Below are 21,172 nucleotides of genomic sequence, written 5' to 3'. Positions count from 1 at the left end.
AGAGCACAAACTCTGACATTCTTTAGTGGCCTGATCTTTAGGGGATAGATGTGCAGTCACTGATAAAAATCACAAGCCTTTAACTGCTGCCAACATGGGTGTTAACATGATAGCACTGAAAACTTCTAGTAAAATATGAAACCCTATGCTCATATTTCAGAAAAAAAAATATTTTTTTCTAAAATAAATAGGAACAGCCATGAGGTTTTGTGTCCTTAAATTGTAATCTCCTTTCTGGGCACCCAGTGTGTTTCTCTAACTCTGACATTACTGAATCTGAATGAATTAATCTCTCATTGAATGTGTATGATTCATGAGCAGTACTTTCTATTAGCAAGAAATTCTAATTCTTAATAACCTAATGACATTTCACTTTTACATGGATTTTGGCTTAATTACATTAGAGATCACACATATCAAAGAGATCTGCCTGTGGTAAAAGCTAACTGGAATAATCTGGAGAAAAAACCCAGTGTATTCTGTGTTTTGGCAGATAACAATACCTGCTTCAGTTCACGTGCCTAAAGCTATTGCTGCTGTATAGCCACTAATTACCTTGAGTGTAACACAAGTAGCAGAATCCCTGTAATATCAAATATATGTTTAGTGAGCAATCATGTCTGGAATCCAACACCTGCAGTAAGAAGCCATTGGTGTCCATCTGGATTAAAGTTATCTAAGGAAGAAGCATTGTAAGTTTTTGATAGGCCATCGGGAAAAGGTAGACATTATTCCAGTAAATTCCATGTCTTTTAATAAATAAATAAATCAGTGCCATTAATAGAAAAGTTTTCAATCCAACTAATTCATCAAAATTAAACATAGTCCTCAGCATCTTTTAGAATGCTCCTTCAGTTATGCGTTGATGAGGAAAATAGTCCCTTCATGCTATTTATGGATTACACTGTTATTTCTGGTTAGACAGTCACTGATTCAAATGCTCTAATTTTCCCTCTCTTAGACAAGTATGGTATCTGTGGAAGGCCTGGCAAAACTTGTAGATCCCTCTCAACTGACAGATGAGTTTGAAGGATCCTTGGATTACAACCACGACGAATGGATAGAATTGCGTGTCTCCTTGGAAGAGTTTTTCAACAGTGCCATCCATTTACTCTCAAGGCTGGAGGATCTCCAGGAAATGCTGGCCAGGAAGGAGTTTCCAGTTGATGTTGAAGGCTCCAGAAGGCTGATTGATGAGCATACGCAGCTTAAGAAAAAAGTAATTAAAGCTCCCGTGGAAGAACTGGATCGTGAGGGTCAGAGGTTGTTACAATGCATAAGATGCAGTGATGGTTTTTCTGGTAGGAACTGCATTCCTGGAAGTGCAGATTTTCAAAGTCTCGTGCCAAAGATCACCAGCCTTTTAGACAAGCTGCATTCTACTCGGCAACACTTGCATCAAATGTGGCATGTCCGCAAGTTGAAACTGGACCAGTGCTTTCAACTCCGTCTTTTTGAGCAAGATGCTGAGAAGGTAGGAAATAACCTGTTCCTTTCACACTTTAACCAAGACTTTGTCACAAGGACACTGTGCCCATTTTTTCTATAGTTAACAACATGAGGAGTTCATCACAGGTGTAAGTCTCATGTTGCCAGCAGATGTACTTCATGTGACTCGTAAACCAGATTCACTGAACTAATAGTTGGATGTAGCAGACATAATGATATCCAAGAATAACTTGTCTGTGTCACTTTTGATGAAAGTTAATCTACTTTCTTGTGTCACAATGGGTACGTTTGGTATACATTAGCACAAGAATCAGGCTTTTCTTTCAAGTTGCTTTTACAAAGCTTATGAATCTATTTATCTATGTGTCATAACACCTAAAGAAAAACGATTTTAGAGTTTGATTCACTATGATTATTGTTTGCACTTCTTGTGAGTCTGTGGGAAATTTGTAGTTTAAATTCTCCTAATTATTATCTCAAACAACATTTTGAGTTTCCCTTTTCTAGGAAATCACAATAGGATTTGCAACTGGTAAAATCTTTAGCAATGGAACTTTGTAGCAAGGACACGGCCACTTAATTCCCACAGCATGAGATCTGAGACTGTGTTTGGGTTAAACATATAAACAGAGCAAGAGAAAGTATTCTGAAATGAGGGCAGCACACAAAACTCGCTGTGGCTGTTTTGCATTAAACACACATCAGGACAACATTTGAATTCATACCTGACAACGAGCCAGTGGCCAAGATCCTGTTCACCAGCATAAGACCTTATTTGAGAAATACTTAATGTTAAATTATTCCATAGAGACTACACGGCAATTTCATATTTCTTAGACATTTTGTAATGCAGCATATCAGCCTGAAAAGCACATAGGGTGTCTCAGAATGAACTACAGTATTCAAAAGAATACAGGGCAGCAAAAGCCCTGGTAAGTAATGTGGCTTTAGGCAGCTGCAGTTGCACAGGTGTGAGTTGTCGCTGCGGAGTTACATCCCCTTCCCTGCCTCTTCAGAAGATTCTCATTCAGGAACCTGGAGCTTCATAGCAGCCTGTCATGTTTGTTAAAAAGACTGGCTAAAAGCCAAACAGAGTTCCCTAAGCGTGTCTTACCAGCTACAAATTTCAGGAGCTTCCTGTTACTTCTAATATTCATCTGCTGTTTGCCTCTGGAAGTATATGCAGGTGCTCATTTTGGTGAATTTATTTTAGAAAACTGTGTTGTGCTAAAGTCTTGTCAGTCTTGCTCTCTTAACATAGAAGTGCTTGCCATCGTGTTAGGTGGTTTCATGATAGGTCTTTGCTGCACATTTCTAGGCTACAGAAGCAGGGTATTCTCAGTGGGAGGTACTGAGCTCTCAGACTCATATGTTTATCTAGCCTGCATATCCATCAAAAGCACCAACCTCTGAATCTTCTCCACTTACCGTATGATCCAGTTGTTTCACTAATGTGTCTGCCTGGAATAGCAAAAGAAATGCAGACCTCATCTGCAGGGTGATCTCACTGAAGATTGTTTTTCTATTATTTTTGAAACTTCATTGAGAAACACATTGCTGAAACAAATATAATCTTTGGTAGTGCACAGCAAGACACAAGACATTGGTTTTCAATGCGTGTACTAAAAATCTCTAAGAGATGCTAGGACTGAAAAGGCTCCATCATTGCATAATCAGTCGTCCTGTTGAGAAAACCTTGAATTCATATGAGTCCTTCTAAAACGAGTGTCACTGCAGCATTACTCAAGAATGCATAACAGCAGAGTTTTTCTTTCAAATGCTAACATTTTTTCTTCTTCTCCCTTTTCTTTGTGTGTCATTTGCTGTAAGGAGGTCACTCACTGCTGTCTTTCCCAGTGGTGGCTCTTTTTCAGTCAGTACTTCAGTTTAGATTTTCAGTTTCTTTGGGATTATTCAGATGACCACTGCTTTCTAACATACTTTTAAATTTTCTTTATCATTATTATTTGCTAATATTACTAGCAAATTATCATTATTAAGTTGAAAGATGAAGTAATTGTCTGAGTTCTTGTTGCCAAGCACTGTTCTGTAGTGTTGAAGGAAGTTTCCAATATATTTTTCCTTTTTATCTCCTGAACAGGCAAAAAAAGATGGTGTGATGCATGTCTGAGCATTTTGACAACTAGGTTCTTTGGCATGAACTATTCTGAGGTTTTTAGCAGTCAGGTTTAGGCAAGTCAGCAGCCAAATGAAACATCTGAGGTGAAGGAAGAAGCAGTGAGAACATGGTTTCCTGCCTTTTTAACACTACCGATCTTGAGCAATTCCTGATTGACAAAACTGGCATTTTAATCTTCTTGATATCTCTTGTTCACTTACCTCACTAAATGAAAAACACAGTCTTGCTTTTGCTTCTCGGAGTATCTCTGCTTGCTATTACATTTTCCCAAAGAATAGAAAATATTTTGTTGTTTTATATTCTCAAATCAATTTATTTAATCTTTTCAGTTTGTGACTCCTAAAATTCTTCCAGGGAAGGCTGCAGACACTTTTACTTGACATTCCTCACATGTAGGCTGATGTAAAATATGGATGTGCTTATTCTCCTTAGCTGCCTTTTGCAGATCTCTTTGAAGTAGTCTGACCATCTCAGGCTGGAAAGTACTTGTAAAATGTTCGGCGCTAAATCCAGTCTGAGCACTGTCTCCTCTGTATAAATATCTACCACTGTGTGTCTGTGTATTGAATTTTAAAGTTTCCTGGTACCTCCATTTGCTCAGTTGAACTTTACCCTCTACAATTAGGTACGGTAGCAAAGCCAGGATGGTCTTCATCTCCTGGGGGGAGGCACAGCTCTTTCCCTATAACCTGGATATGTCATTTAGTGCTAATCAAATGACAACTCTAATACCCTGTGAAAGCTCAAACTCCAACATTAAATTCTGAATATAAATATGGTTTCAGGGCCTTTTAAAATATCTCTGTGTACTCATTGAATGATATTTTAGGAAAGCTGTTCTATTAAGGAGAAAATAGACTAGGACTTTCTATTTTCTGGACACTTCTGGTTTTAAAAATTTAAAAAACTTAAAAAATTTAAAAAGCTCTTAAAGATGGGAGAGGAAAAAAAAAGGGGGGGGGGGGCACGAGATGCAAAAACACACAGTATTTTAAGGTAGGTTAATTTTAGACCCCTTGGTATTAAAATACCAGATGTTCAAAGCAAATCAATTCATTTTTTTCCTTCAGAGATTTCCTCTATTGGAATATTTATAAATGACAATCACTGGCTGGACACAGGAATGATTCAAATTACAGGTACTAAAACTTACAGAAGGCCTGTATAGTTGTGTGTTCAGCAACTCATATTACTGGCAAAATAAAAGGACAGAGTGGCAGTAACACCTTGGTCTTCTCCCACTCAAACCAGTGGGAGAGAGCAGAGCTCTCTGTGGAGAAACTTCATCTCCAGGTCAGGCCCTTTGGATTTTATTTTGCCATGTTGGGATCAAGGGAGAGGAAAAGTTGGGCTATTGCATAGGCACAAGCAATGCAGTGAGATTGAATTCCCAGATGGAGACTGGAAGTTCCTTGAAGCTGAAGGCTGGAGGTGGGTCAGTCGTGGGGAGCTTTGTCAGAGGGATAAGAGGAAGTTCACATGCTGTGCAGTGCTGGCTGGGATGATCTGCTGATAAATAAGACATTTCAGACGTCAGCACAGCCCTGACACTCACTGCTCAACAAATTCATTCCTCACCAACCAGCATACATTTGTATGTACACATGTATATATATATAATTTTGAAATCAGAACTGAGCTTTCGCTGTATTTTTACTGGGTAACAGGGAAAATACTTTTAGCCATTAGTAACATGGAAAAACGTAGTCCTGTCTAAACTGGGTATTGTTTAAAACAAAAAATGCACAATCAGCATAGATCCAACTATTAGAACTATCTGAGAAATGTTAATTGGTTGAAATCTGGACAGGGAGAAGAATTCAGGAAGAGTCTACATGTTTTGCACTTGAATAAATACCAAAAAAAAGGACAAAAAACTATCCTTCCACTCTGCACTTACCAGCTCTTCCAGGAATTATTTGTAACTGACATTCAACTTGACTTTTGTAGGAATTTCCCCATCATTCTGGATTGGTTCCATATCAGTTTTACTGCCCTGACATGTATGTGAATGAAAAACAGTTATCATGATGTAATTGGCATTGTTCACATTAAGTATAAACACTATAGTCATCAACTGGACTAAACAAAAGTTCTCTCTTGCAAACTTGGAACACCAGAGCAAAGAAAGAGCCAGCTGCTGTAATATCATTGGGGTCAGGCTCTAACGGGAGGCAAGAGGAGAGACCTTTCATGTTGTCTCTGTCCTCACCTCCCCCTTTCCTTCCTGACTTTCTACAGAGTCCACAACACAAAGGCAAACTCCAAAAGATGGCAGTGTAGCTAGAAAATGCCATGAGTGAATTTCACTGGAAGTTTGTGGTGGGAGAAACATTTTATTTGGATATGGCCAACTTTGTAGAAAATCTAGTGGCAAACCACAGGGCACATCTACTCTTCAAGGAGCGGTGAAGTAGAGGGCTTGCAGTCAAAATCATCGTCCTCATCCATACTGTAGCTTCCCTTTGAAACACACAGCCCTGCCTGTGATTTACCCTGTGGAACAGGCTGTGGGAAGCTGTGCTGGTCACTGCTGTGGTGCTGCTACTCTGTGGTAGCTGCAGCAGGGGGGAGCAGGGGACATGGCTCTCTTGGTCTAAAAACATGTAGGATAACTTTGATGGAATAATGGAATGCAAAATGTGGAAATATGCCCTGTGGTTTAGGGGGAAAAAAAGAAGAGTTTAAGAAAGGAACATTGATATCTTGCTGTTTAAGAGAAGGGAAACTATCAGTGCGTTTGTGATTGTGTGTTACATCACATTTATGATTATATGATACATATTCACTTTGATTGTTTCATACATAACTTCCCTTTCTACTGCACTTAAAAATTCTGATGCTGTATGTTCTGTAATAAAACGCACTACAAATCTGATGATATGATCCTTCTTGCTAATAGGAGGCAGTTTATTTTATTACAGTCCATTAAGTAAAGCAATTGTAGCTGCTCCTTTAGTGAAGTGATGCGGTGTGGGGAAACATTTCCTAGAAATGGTTGTAGCTGACTTTCTGTAAAAGCAGCATAAAAAGATTAAAAAGATCAGCAACATCTTTACTTCCTTCCTCATTTTCCATCACCTCTACATTTTCTTCTTCTAGCAGTGTCAAAAGACCCTGGAAGTGATACATAAGCAGCGATGGGTTTTTTCCATTTACAACATGTCCTATTAACCCTTAAGTATTTGTGCGATGCTAAAAGTCATAACACCTGGGACAGACTCCTCTGACGAGATAAAATCCACTTAGTGAAGCACCATTTCTCCTCCCTTATTTCACTGCTGGAAGCACTCGCTCTCTTTTATCTGTTCTATGTGCCATATATGCAATTACCTGCAAGATTTCGTGTGAAATGTTGGCTTAGAAATTACTGTAAGGGGGGGTGTGTCCCAGGGAATGAGACTGAGAAACCAAGGAGAAAAGTACTCAGAATGTGATGGTGGGAGCTGTCATATGTGAAATGAATACCAGGCGAATGGGTTCTGGGGAGGTGGTTAATTAGGACTGGGGAGGAGGCAGGAAGCAGATTAAGAGGGGGAAGAACAGAGTCAAGATTAATAATGAGAGCACCTCCATAGTGTGTTGCACTAAGAAGTATGTATGCCCTCTGTGCTGTTTCACTGTGAAAGGGTTTGTTATTGAATGAATGGTATTTAACAGTTAACAGTAATAATCGCACAGGCATAATAAGCATGGATTAGACATGGATTTTTGCATAGGATTTAGATTTCATTTAAGTTACATGAATGCCACATTGGCGTACAGAACTCAGCATGTCCTGGATTTTCCACCTAAGTACTTACACCATAGCTATCACAAGAGCACAGTAAGTGAGCATCGCAGTAAGGAGCTTTCCTGGAGATTTTGAACACGGGGGTTGTTGTTAGACCTGAGGTAAGCTCCATAAGACTTCCACAATAAAAGGAGTCAATAAGCTTAGTGTCTTCTGCAGAGACATTTGATGGAAGGTCTAAGTGAGGCTCATTTAAGCACTTTCATCCTTAGCCCATCCCACATGCCTGTGCACACAAAGAAGGACAGGGGCCTTGGGGTACAGATACTGCCTGGTAAAGGCACTGAACCAGGGTCTTTATTTGTGAACACGCATGTGTTTGCAGAGAGCTTTGTAAGAAGAGTAACCGAGAATTTACTGCTAAGTACAAATGAAATCCCTTATCCGTAGTCCCAGAAGAAGAGTTCTCAGAAATCAATTTCTTGTTGATACCTAGCCCTCCCAGCCCAAAGTAGCTGCTCCTCTCTTCATCAGGTGAAATAACTCAGTTTCAGGCTAGTTTTAGCTACAACTCCTGACCCAATTGCATTTTGGTGCTGGAGATCTCCCTGAGTAGTTTCTCAAAAGACAGAGGCCTGGTCCTGTAAAGAAGAATGAATCTCAACTTCTGATAAAATTAGTGTAAAACTCGCTGTCTCTGTAGGAGTTCCCACTGGTGTATATTCTGCAAATCAGTGCTGTTGGAGCCCGACATCCAGGAGCTGTGTAGCCACCATCTCTAGATACTGTCTCTAGCTCCGGCCTTGCTGATGGCAGGGTTGGCAACTTACAGACATGGGACCTTATTTCCAACTGACTGTGCTGGTGCCCCCTCCATTTTCCAGTTCTCTAAGTACATATTTGCAACACTATGGGCAGCCTGATTTGCCACAGCTTGTAATAGTCGTAAAATAAGAAAAATAAGCTTTGAAAATGTTCATGTCACAATTGGGTTTTATTTTTAAGCTATAGAAGAAATGTACAGTTCTCTATATTTTTGGATCTGGAAAGCAACAAAGTTGTCTGTGTGAATAGATATTGCTCAAGAGCAACATTTAGTCAAAGTATTTTAAGTTGCTTTAGCTTCTTTTTCTCTGTCTTTTCTCATGCATATGGACTCTTGTGCAGAGCACACAGTGTCTGTTCTCTCTTGAAACCTTGTTTCCATATCTGGCATTTACTCTCTCATACTGCCAGTGAAAATGCTTTCTTTTATAATCTGAAGTTTCCCTTGGCATATGGTGCCTTTTTTGGTATAGAGATTCTCACTAGCCGACTGTTCTTCCCTGTTAATAGAATCAGGCTTGGAATGCCAATGCTGGGAAGGAAAGTCAGCTACCAGTCTAAATAAGATGCCATGTGAACAGAATATCATAATCTTGTGTCATCCTTCTACTTAAGCCCACTCCGAATCTAAAATGACAACAGAGAGGACAAACCCCATGTTCAACATGAAGTGTTTGCTTTGACACAGGATTTCTAATACCAGGCAGAACACAGAAAATAGGTGCAGATAGGTTCCTAAATTGTTGAATTAGTGGACCAATTCTTACAATATCAGATGTTAAAACATTGGAAAGATAATTAGATAGATACTATGGAAAGGGATCTTAAATTGAGACTGAGCTGGGTGCGGAAACAATAGTTAAGTATATGTTCATATGACACCTACCACAGTAAGGTACTGAATCTGGCTGGAGTATTGGCTGTTTCCAGCAAAGAAATGCAGATGTGCAGTTGAAAGATGCCCTTGGAGATATGAGGGTATGGAAACATTCCTACTGAATACAGATATATATCCACAGATGACTTGGGTTGCCTTAGCATATTCTGGGAATATTCTGCTTCACTTAAGATATTTTGTTTAAGACCTTGCTAATAGCATCAATAAAGGACAAAGCACCAACATGGGAAATTCATGTCAAAGGGAGAAAACTGTATATCCGTTCTTAAAAATCTGTTTATTTCCCCAAAGGAACCTATGCCAACTTTAATCACTTTATTTAATCTTAGAATAAAAGAGGCTCAAATAAAACAGGTGAGAATTGAAAGCATTTAGCAATAACTCTATTGTAACAGCAGCTTTTCATTAATTTTCAGTGTTCATTCAAATGTGTTCTCCATCATGGTGGTGTTTGTTTTTGTGTGTATGTGTGCGTGGTTTTTTTACATTTTAAAATAATTGAATTCTTGCTACTGAGTACTGTCCTGCTTTGTCTTGAGCCACATCAGAGCTTTCTGTCATGGATTAGCCACTATGAGGTTTTCTGATGCAGCTGCATAAACACTATGATGTTATGAATGCATTTTTATGGATTTTTTTTTGTGAAGCTCAGTGTTAGCAAAACAGGGCTTATGCTCCTGGATTCCTCAAATTACTGGGGTTACATGTTCTCAGACTTTTTTTTTTTTTTTTAAACAAACAAAAACTCGAAGTTTGCCTAGAAACAGAAAAAAAAATGTTATACCAAGGGGTGGTTGTGCACATAGTGTATGTTGACAGTTCCTTGTGATGCTGTGAGCTTAGATGTCATGTGCTAAAGAGGTTTCAGAGGGGAATCAGCACCTTCTGTTTTGAAACGCTTTGAGAGTGGCAACCAAATCTGCAATCCCTCTCACCTAGCCATGGAAATGAAAGAATTATTAGGGAACCGTGGGGTAAATACTCTTCAGCATCTGTAAGGATGCAAGAAACCACCTTCTTCGACAGAAAGATGAATCATGCATAGCCTGTCTCTCAGTTCAGGAACCTGCATGCTGGGACTTGCAGTGTTTGCAGCCTATAGCTCTGAGTTAAAGATGTAGGTGGCTGACATCTGCTTGGTTTAATATGCAGAAGGCTTCTGACAGGTTGCTAATGCCATTGACAATTTGTTGCCCCCAATCTAAAGTGAGGAGTTGCTGGACCGGGATGTAATCACAGGGGTCTCTGTAGGAACTGTTCATTACTTTGACCACTGCTGATCACACTTAATAAGATCCTGTTCTTGATATCTGTAGGAAATAACAGGTTTTTGCAAGACCAGGAGATCATTATAGAAGTTTTTAACTTCCCCTCAAAGCACAAATGGAGCTCATTTCTGCTAATTGGATTGTAAAATAAAAATGTTCTTCATTATTAGTGATGTTCCATGGGATCTTGCAGTTTTTTCGCAGTGTCAAGCTTGTCTCCTGCTACTTTCTTATTCATCAGTCAAGACCACAGGGGGTCTTCCACTATGTACCAATAATACTGTGAATATTTGCTGTTCTGCCTTTCCAGCCACCAGTAGAAAGTTTGGGGATAAATTTAATTACAACAGGACAAATTCGCAAGCACACACCAACTGCTTTAAGCTGCTCCTACAAATAAAAGCAGCTACAAACCCAGTTCTGCCATCTGGTTTGAGGAAGTGCGGGATCGCCTTGCCTGCTGAGCAGGGCAGTACAGGCAAATGGATAAATATATATCAGAAATTCTCTTTGTGGTGGGTGTTATTCTAGTGGTGAATGTCACCTGCCCTTGTTGGAACCATCATTTTTTTCTTGTGGAGAATGGGGCAAGATTCCTTTTTGGAGCCCACCATCGACATTTCTGTTTCTGCTGCAGTGAGTCTGCTGCTGGTTTGCCAGCTCTGGGGATACAAACTTCCTCCCGTATCGCTTCCATGACCCAACTCCAGTCTCCAAAAGCGTAGCATGTATGAAGCTTCTGAAGGCATTTGTGGTGCTGATTTTTCAGATGTGGACAGCTGTCCATCAGGGAAGGGCAATCATCTGCCAGAGACTGATTGCTATTGGGCTGGATTGGCTTTGGAGCAGCAAAATAAAAGTACAAAGGATGCAAAGTTCAAAGCTAAAAATTGAGAATTAAAAACCACAAGGGTTAACTGCTTTGCATCATGTCACACAGGAAGCCTGTCCTACAAAATCTGTAAAATGGAAATCCCAGTGCTTTCCATGTCTCTTTAGCAATTCATTCTGCCCTTTTCTACCCATCTGTCTTCTTTTTTGCAAGCAGCTAGATATGTTGCCTCCACAGCACTTGGAATTGAATCTGATATTTTTGATGGAAATGTAAAAACAATAGCAATGCCTTGCTACTACTGCTGAAGCTAGGGATGAGGAAGACTTACGCATTTCCTTCATGCTAAGTGTGCCCTATAGCTTAGTTACAGCAGTCTGGGGCCGCTTTCTGTCCCGTTTGCGCTGGATCACCCAACACACTTGTGACCTTTCAGTGCAAGAGGGCAGAACATTAACCAAGTGATGGCGTAGTTCCTGCGTTACGTTTCCAGACTGGCAGCAGTCGCCTCACAGTCCGTCTGCTCCTGACTGTCGGAAACAGCTCAGAAGCTGGAACTGGAACGGGGAGTGCTGTGCTATTTGTAGTTTCCTGCTGCTGACACTGGATACGCAGTTACTATTCCTCTTGCTTCCTCCATGAACATTAGAACGAGTCCAAAAATAATTGAAGGCATTATGTTCCAATGGAATAATTTTGCATTTGCACAAATTTCCTCTTTATTTCGCTTGCCAATTTTGATAGAGAGCATTCTGAGGCCATTTCAGCTTTTCCAACTTGGCACCGCTGGGAGGCACAGGAATGCTCCCCTGATCAGCATGGCAAGAGAAAGTGTTTTGGCATCTGAATACATACTTAAAACTAATTTTTAAGGATGAATATAGCATATCATAACCATGAAGTTCTGCTTTAACTAATGAGGACGAGACGACCCAAATGCTCTGATGGGCAACAAAGCCCACACATCTAGAAAAAGAGATGAAAGAGACCCACACATATAAGAAGAAAGCTGTTTTCTTTCTTTTTTTTTTTTAAATTTATTGCTTTAGTCCTCGAGGTTAGGTGATAAGAGCCTAGCTGTCAGGAAATAGTGTAATTAAACTGTGCGTGAGGTTCGGAGACTTATTGTGCAGCATCTTTCAGATGTAGCTATGGGATTATTCCTAAATGAGTTTCTTCCTGGCCTGGCCGAAATGCTTTAAATGGCCCACATTTGGCAGAGCTTGAGTCTTAAAAGTATACCTTAAATTAGCCTTCATATGTGTTTATAGGGAGCACATAACCGTGAGTGTGCATTTGAAAGGTTGCCTTCTAAGGAGCTGGTGATGGTTTAAGAGACGAAAGCAGGAGCACAGTCTGTGTATCATTTCCAAGAGTATCAGGGTCATTTTAAACCAGGACTCTCTGGCTTTTCTTCTTACGTATCATGCATGTTACGAAAACTAATTCAGAAGTATTTTCTTGAACTTTCATGTATGACAAGGCCCCTCCACATGATTTGGCATCGAAATCCTGGGTGCCTTATGTCCTACACGGGTGCTGAAAAGGTACAGCACCTCAGATACAGGTGATTTTGGGAGGGGAAATGCCACACTTATGATACAAAGCAGTAAACATCTGCCTGGCTGTTTTGCTTTTAATGGCAGATATTTGGAGTTATGGGAGTGTCACACATTAAGCCAGGAATAGAACTACGGTCCATAATAAACTCACCAAACTTGAACAGAACTTTTAGCTGAATAAGATTGTATCTCACAGAATCTGAAAACTGGGAGGAAGATCTCTTACCTGGGCACACATTCTGATATTTTCATAATTTACACTATTTTCCATTCATGAGACTGTTGTCTGTTTATGTCTTTTAGTATTACATTTCCTATCCAGATAATGAATTAATTTGCACTTAGACAGCAAGCAGTTCTCTGTAGATGATCTCTGCCCAGGAAAGGTTATTTCCATTTTAAGAAACAGAAATCTTTCCCAGGAATGTCTGAGTGTTGGATGTCACTAAGTGTGGTGGAAAGGTACAATATTTCAAAAAAAGCAAAGTGAAAACGTGGATGTATAAAATACACCCAATATCATTAGTCATACTTATGTGTATCTGTAATTTCTCCCACCTTCAACAGTAAAACTATTGCTTCTCTATTCAGCATTGTAGGAATCACATGCTTTACTTTGTGCATGGCTGTGGCTTGATATTTGTGAGGAAAAAACCACGGATGTGGTCCTGCATTTAGTAGGAACATTCAGTGTATATTAGGAGGTTGTGCTCTGATATTAATACAGAGCTATCTGTCATGTCACACATCTAGCTAATTTTCTAGTGGGTTGACATTTGGGCCCATTGTATGGAATAATTTAATGTGCTGTAGCTTAAACTTACTGTATGCTATGAATCATATACACAGATATGTATAATGGAAAAACTGTGTTCATGCGGCGTTGAGGTTACACAAATACAGCTGTGGGTCTGAATCTTCAGCTGGTGTAAATTCGCCTCATTGGAACCACACCAGTTTACCCTGGCTGTGGATCGTGCTGAACACATGTGAAAGGGAAAGATCTGGCAGAAGTGTTGGCTTGTCCATCACCATCTGTAAACAAGACACAAACACAAAACCAAACACAACTTGGTATTTAGTCCTTGGCTTAGCAAAGCGTTTAGATGTACTCGGAGTTCTATTTTAAACCTACAAGTACTTTGATTTAATTAAGGCTGTATTTATAGAGCAGCGATGGGAATTATAGCAGATTGGGATTTTTTTTTCTGTTTTCGTCAGTATTCATCAAATTTGTTGATTCATTAAAAAAATGGAATGTGCTATCAAAGTTTTCTTTAAGTCCAGAACTTATTCTGAGGCCAGTAGACTTCTGTGTGAGAACAGCCATTTTCCTAGTGACCCTTCATGTAAGCAGCCCATGTCAGGGCCCCTTGGGCACTGCTGGGTGTCGGAGGCTCTGATCAGCCTCACATGGGACCTGCCCAACCCCTGCCCATCGGCCAGAAGCCCCATTTCAGCTCAGCTGTGGGATACCAGCCTCCAACTCTACAAAGCCCTACCCGGCCATTGGTTGATTCTGTGCCATGACTTGGGACCTGCCATGTCCCTGTGGACCTGTGCTGCGATCATGGGGCTGTGTCTGAGCCTAATTGCCCTTGTTGGACCTGATCCTGTCTTGTTGATTGACTTCCTAGCTTAAGCTTGGACTTGTCACCACAACCTGTCTGATGGTCTCTTCATTAAACCTGACTATTATCAGGTGCTGTGGAACAGACTCTGACTAATAGCACCCTTGCCCTAATGGGTGCATTTTTGTTCCTGGCTCCTTAGAGTCAGGGAGCAGCTAGTCTGGAAAGCCAGCATCAGCCATCTGTTCTGCTGAATGTAACTCAGAGGCTTGAGTGGAGGGATTTTGCTGTATTCCAGGTAAATATCCTGATCCTTTAGACCAGGCTGATGTGGCCTCCAGTGAAAATGAATTTGACACCCCTGATCTAGAAGCACAACTGGAGAACCTATGGGGTAATGTTCTCTCCACTCTGTGTCCTGATAAACAGAATATGTCTGCAAATGCATTTGGTTTTCAGTTCAGCTTGGTGTTCAGTCTTCAAACAGCATGTGAAATCATTAACTGAAGATGCATTTAGGTATGACCACAATGTCTGTGTAGATCTGAAGTTCACAGTTGACACATCTCATTAACATACAATTTCATTCCTGAAAAAGATCATCATGTAATTGTGCACTTCTGTCAAGCACTGGAAAGGAAAGCAGTTCATGACCATAGGGATTGACTAGCCCACATCCGCACAAAGATAATCTCAATACTGCTCTGTAACTACTCCTACATTTATACAGTCCTAGAATTACATTCAGTCTTTTGAAGGCAACCGCAAGGCTGATGTGGCCCCCAGTGAAAATGAGTTTGATATCCCTGCTTTACTGTTGGTTCTTCTCATGTGCTCCTTTGTGGAGTTGTTGGCCTTTTCCAGATGTACAGGTGACTTAGGTATAGCTGTTTCCAATTAAAATATAATTACAATTCTTGTTCGGAGGCACTTGGTGACTTTCTTGATTAACTGAGTTTTGTAAAGGTAACTCACATGCAAATCTTTCCAGGATCAAACACTTGTGTATTAGTATCGACTGTGTATGTACCATAAATCTGTATTTTTTTTGTTCAAATACTGCCTAAATTCAATTGAAAGAGATGTAAAGAATACGGCTTGATGCATCTTTAATTGAATTGTTGTGAATACTTCAACTCACTTAATGACATAGGAATAGACCTTGTAGTTGGAAACTTGGTAAACCTCAAGAGAGGGACTCTGGCAGTTACTGTTCTACGTGTGTTATTATTTTGTTTATATTGTGGAAACATATGAAAACGCTTAGCTGTAGATGCCCTCAGAGTGGAACTTTTCATTTGTTGTTGTAGATTAGTCAATTTAACACTGGTTGGATAGCTTTGAAAATCTAAAATGCCCATGGACTCTTATACGGACCTCTACTTAACAAGCATTGCGTGCTTGTCTCCAATGTTTTCCAACCTGTGGATCATGGATATTAAGTTCCTTAGTACCTGGTAAAGGTATTCGATAGAACAGGTCTGTTTCCCTTAGACTTTAATTTGCTATAGCGCTTGTCTTGAAAAACATGATGAGGTCTGCAAATTTGAAAAGATTGAAAAGCACTGACCTAATAGGGATTTCATCTGGTATATAATTAGTCATCTGCTCTCTACTCAACTACAAGCAAGATATTATTTTAGATTAACATTTTTTTATCTTTATTAGCAGCATAGGGAGGCATATTGAGAGAATACATTTATGTGTACGTTTATGCCTGATGCATTACATGTGAGATTGACTGGAGTTTATTGAAAAACCCTTTCTTTTCTAAGTGCTCTTGAATTTACTCTTCTTATTCAGAACACGATTCAAGTTATGCTTGTCAGAGTAAATCTGATAAATACTACAGGTCTTTGTCAATATTTATGGAGGAGGATACCAAGAGAAAAAATAGCAAGGTAATGCAGAAGGTACTGATGTTGATTCAGTAGTGGTTGCTCTCCCATTTTTGCACTTTATTTTCTGAAGTTGATGACAGAAGCACTGCACAGGTGATCCTAGATGACATCAGTTGGAGTATTTCCAGCAAAAAACATTCTATAAAGTCCTTTTAGGACCTTAGCTTGGATAGAAAGATAACCATGAACCAGAAAAAGTGCAGAGAGAGGCTGTGTATCTTATGAAGAAATAGAAGAGCTGGGCTCTAACAAAACAAACATCAGAACAGACAAAGAATTCTATGTGTCCACACTGGAAAAGGTTAAACACCTGCAAGGAGAATTTTTTTGACTTAAAGGAGAGTGTTGACCTAAGAGCAAATGTGTATAAACTGGCCATGAGTCTGACGTAGGTCAGAGAGTATGTGAAGAGTTCAGCAATGGGACCAAAAAGATTCTGGAACTGCTTCTCATAGGAGGACCGGAGCTGTGGCACTTAACTAGTTTTCAGGTGGAACTTCATTCCTTTATGAAAGGGATCGGACTTGACCTAATTGTCCGTTTGGGACCATTTTCTTCACAGGTACCCCATATTGTTCTTCAAGATGGTATGGTTATAATGGTTACCATTCTGCCCTTACTTTCCAGTACAATTTTGATATTTATGACTCAGAACTTACAGAAAAGATGAGTTACCACAAGCAGGTTCATAATTAATTCCAGTCCTAAGATAGCGTAAGATGGATTTAGGATTTATTATTTTTAACACAAATAAACAATTCCATTAATAATTATGTTCAATTCACTTGCTGCCAAAACCACGAGGGCTGTAATCCTCCCCTTGGTACTGCTTGGCATAGGGTGTGTTGTCAGCCATGTGATGGGAACATCATCTTGTGTTCTGCACTACTGTTTCAGGATCCAATGCTAGTACTCCTCATCGAGCTTTGACGAAAGCCAGAGAGCAGATGTTATTATTTGAAATGACGTTATAAATCTCATTTTATCTGAGATAGGGCTGGACTCCACGCAGTCTGCATACATGCTGTTCCATATCCATGTTTCTTCTCTGTTCCAAAACAGCTGTTCTCCCCCTGTGCGTGCTAGCCTGCCAGATATTACAAATCCAGGGAAAGTGTGGAGACACATTGTCCCTCCATAGGACTTGTTCATGACCAGCTTGAGACCTGCTGTTTGGTCTAACACTTAACCTGGATTTTTTAGTAACTCATCAACCATGATCACAAAACATGCGGTTAAGAATTCATTCTTCCCAACATGACTGACTTTGGAGCTAAGATCTGACACCTTAACTCTCAAGTGAAGTGACCTCAAGACCCCACATGTGATAATTACTAGTGTATGTATGATCGTTAGTGATAGGTAGACACTTTAGCACAGTGTCAGGCAGAGACCCTTTGGATCATTCTTACTTCTTCGGACTCCCTCGTAATAGAGTTATTTTATTAATTAAATGTTGCACTTTACATTCTTCAGCATACGCACTTTCTTTCCTTCATGTATTGTTTGAAACAGGGATTACAAGAGATAATCACATTGAAAGTTTATCTTCTGTTTTAAGTATGCTTAACCCCTCTCCCCAGCTACTCAGTCATTGGAAAACTGTTAACTACTTAACTAGTCTCCAGATTATCTACAGAAATGTGGATAAATGCCAGTCTGGGAGACATTGAGGACAGTTGGTTCATGTATTTTAAGTGACATTATGTCCAATCTTATTTATTTTGTGCTCCTGTTTAGTGTGAATTCATGAGTGCACAAATGATTAGCAGACTTAAGAATTAATTCACTGGTAGTCAGTATGGCACCGACTAACAATTCTGTAAGTCAAGGGAATAATTGAAGATCAATTATTTTTATGATGATCACTAGGCTAGGTTTGTTAGGGCAGTTTTTTTTCGTGAATGAAATGAGATCCATTGATACAGTGTCTTATATCAGTGTTATAATAACATGGACAGTCTTAGCTGAAACACTGTATCTAGTTTAAGCTGATTTCACAGGGCACGTTCTCCAGACTCTGCTCTTTACTGTATTAAAAACTCATTTGTTTGATAGGAAAACTAATTTATCAAAGGATGTTTAACACTTTTCCAGGAGCCCAACTAAACCCCTTGAAAGTGAGGCGGTCCTCATAGAGTTAAGTGAAATAGCAATTGTTGGGTCATTGCCATGCGCACATCCTTAATGCTATGCTTTAATTAAGCAAACTCACTTCAGAAACATAGGAAGCGTCAGTGTTTCTCATGTGGAAAACAAGTTTAACTTAAAAGCTTTCAAGAAATATTGCTAGTAATATGGGCCAGGCCAGGCAAAGTTGACAGACCTTCATATTTAAACCTCCTGGCCACACATTGTGAACTCTTGCAGCAGCATCACAAGTCACCCAACATCTGGTATTTTTAGATCCTCAAGTTCCAGTCATATTATTACAAGAAAATAGTTTAAGTCTATTTGTAGATTTTGTGGTTGAGGAGAAAAGTTTGAAAACACAATATATTTATTCTCAAAAGCAAGTAAGACTCTATTTTGATGTATTTATTTATTTGCTTAAATCCAACAATTATTAAGCAAATCTTGTGATATGTGGGGCTGAGTGATATTTGTCATTTCCATGTATCCTTCATTAGGAGAGTGAAAGTACAAAATTTCCCATAATGCCAGACCTGCGCAATAAAGAAAACCCAGTACTCTTTTCTGGGTACTTGGGAAAATATCCACAGTTAAGTGAGCATTAAGCAGAAATACTACAGAAGTCTCTGAATGAACCATCCCTGGAAACACAAGCTGTGTAGACAAATCCAAGCACTAATGTGCCCAGACTGTCTTGGTTTTGGGGGTCAAGACAGTATTTCCACACAGCACTGGACTCTGTCACGCAGAGGTATCAGTTCATCTGGAACTTGTTTGGGTATCTCAGATACAGTAATGCATTCGGTAAGATATGCAGTCTTGCAAAGTCCTGGTTGTTGGGTGAAGCAAGACTGATTGTAAATACTGCTTATTATTCATTAAGACCCAAGAATAATGATTTTTTTTACAGCACAGAGTGCATCATTAAACCTACTTTAGACTGTAGTGAAACTGCATATTTTTTTCTCTTTGCTCTTTCCTAGGCATCTTGCTTTATTTTTTCCCTGCTCCAAACCACATTAAACTCAAAACTCTTCATTCTTTGGGCTTTCAAGTGAGGCTTGAGAGAGTCAGGAAGAGACTTCAGACCATATTGATGGAGCATAATTTGCTACAGGCATAGGCCAGCTGAAAGCAAAGTATTTTTTTATAAAGAATGTAATAGAAAGATTCAAAGTTTAAAGTGAAATTGAGTCTCTTCCAAAATCTGCTATTGACCATGAACAGAAGTTGTAAAAATACATGGTTTTGGAAGGTGGTACAGATCTTATCACTGAGGTCTGTTTTTGAGAATTCCTGAAGGTCGTCCTTTCAACTGCTATTTTGTATTTCAATTGATTAAACAAGGCAAAAAGATTAATCATCTTTTAAGTTTATTTTTAATTTCTTGGTAGTTTTTTATTGTATTTTAAAAGGCAGAAGCATAGTTTAATTTAACCTAGATTCTCCTCCAATAATATGTGTGTAGATTAGATGGAGGAAATGCTCCCTATCTACAGAATAATAGATTATTAGTTTAAATTACTTGTCTTAAAAAGATCCTGATTTGGCATTGCTCAGCATAAAATATTAGATTTACTGTTTATTTTTAGTGGATTGCTGCCAATTTTCTTCTCCCTGGACATCTTTAGGTTGTTTAAAACATTAAAAAATGTTCACATCAAACATATATCTACTCACAAGAAATCTGTTTTGGTTTCTCAGCAGAGATGTAAAATCTTGTTGTTGGGACATGAACTCTGCTGTTATGGATTTTTTCTTTCTTTATTGACTTTATGGCTTTTTTTTTTTTTTTTCTTTAAGCCCACAAGTGTGACAACATACTTTGTGCTTATGTTGCTTATTAGATCTTAATAAAGTAAGAAAAAGGAATCCAATGAGAAAGCTTTAGGTGCATCTTCAGGTTATAGTAGGTTGTTTCATTCTGTTTAATTGACAGCAATGTTTGAAACCCCTGACCTCATCCTTGCAAAAATCTTGGTATTTATACTTTACAAAAAAAATGGTGATACGTCTGATGTTGATCAGCTCCATGGGTACAAATGAGAAAGCAGCTGTGTCAGTGGTATTACTGTGGACTTGCATCGTTGTAACTTGAACCAAATTCGGCCTTTAAGACTGTTCATCAGCACAAAATACAAGCCAGTATAGAGTCTGGGGTTGTAAGTGTATTTTCATAAATAAAAGATTAAGAAGTCAAGTACACGTAACAGATTTTTGGGACCAGGTCAGTGCAGTGTGTCTGATGGCATTGGAGCAATTGCAATGTTTATTTGCCTTTTGATGAAAGGGATATTCAATATTGTTTCTGCAAATCCCCTACATAAAAGCAGTGCAATCTTGTGAAGAATAGAATGCTCAGCACAAAATGCCAAGTTTATCTCAGGAATCATATGTGATCTGTACAGGGCCTTTTTTCTGCTCTTGGGAGCATCACCTCTACAGGGAAGAGGTCACTGGCCCTGAGCAACACACAGCACCTGAGCCGTGGGCTCGGAGCGTTCTTCAGCTGTCACAGGTCAAAAAATGTTATTCAGTGCTAAGGAACAAAGCAGTTCTTGACTGGAGGATACCTAAATGTTATAACAATGATCTGGATTGATCCTTTGACTGTAAGGTGGTTGCTTAGAAGCTGCATCACTTGACTTTTCGCCCTAAAACACTTGATTTAACACCAGGGACTCTATTGACGTGACCTCCACTGCCTCTATAATTAGTTTTTCTTTCCTTATAATGAATTAATAAGTGTGTTGGGATGGGGGGAGATTGTAGTGTGTTTAGTGGGGTTTTTGTTTGTTTGGTTTGTTTTTTGATTGTTTGTTTTAATTATGAAAGAGTCATTATTGAATGGACAGTTCCC

The 21,172-nt window shown here is 39.3% G+C and overlaps 1 protein-coding gene across 9 annotated transcripts in view; it reads left to right on the top strand.

Annotated features, from left to right (window-relative positions):
- The window catches only part of KALRN (kalirin RhoGEF kinase), a 505,770-nt gene that overhangs the window by 201,283 nt on the left and 283,315 nt on the right, over positions 1–21,172 (top strand). For all 9 annotated transcript variants that reach the window (XM_065841448.2, XM_071810806.1, XM_071810810.1 and 6 more), the window contains exon 6: positions 962–1,474. In XM_065841448.2, the coding sequence (XP_065697520.1) occupies positions 962–1,474 (513 nt within the window). The remainder of the gene's footprint in view (positions 1–961; positions 1,475–21,172) is intronic.

This window comes from Patagioenas fasciata, chromosome 7 (assembly GCF_037038585.1).
Source record: "Patagioenas fasciata isolate bPatFas1 chromosome 7, bPatFas1.hap1, whole genome shotgun sequence".
NCBI classification, from domain to species: Eukaryota; Metazoa; Chordata; class Aves; order Columbiformes; family Columbidae; genus Patagioenas; species Patagioenas fasciata.
This window is presented reverse-complemented; position numbering and strand designations above follow the sequence as displayed.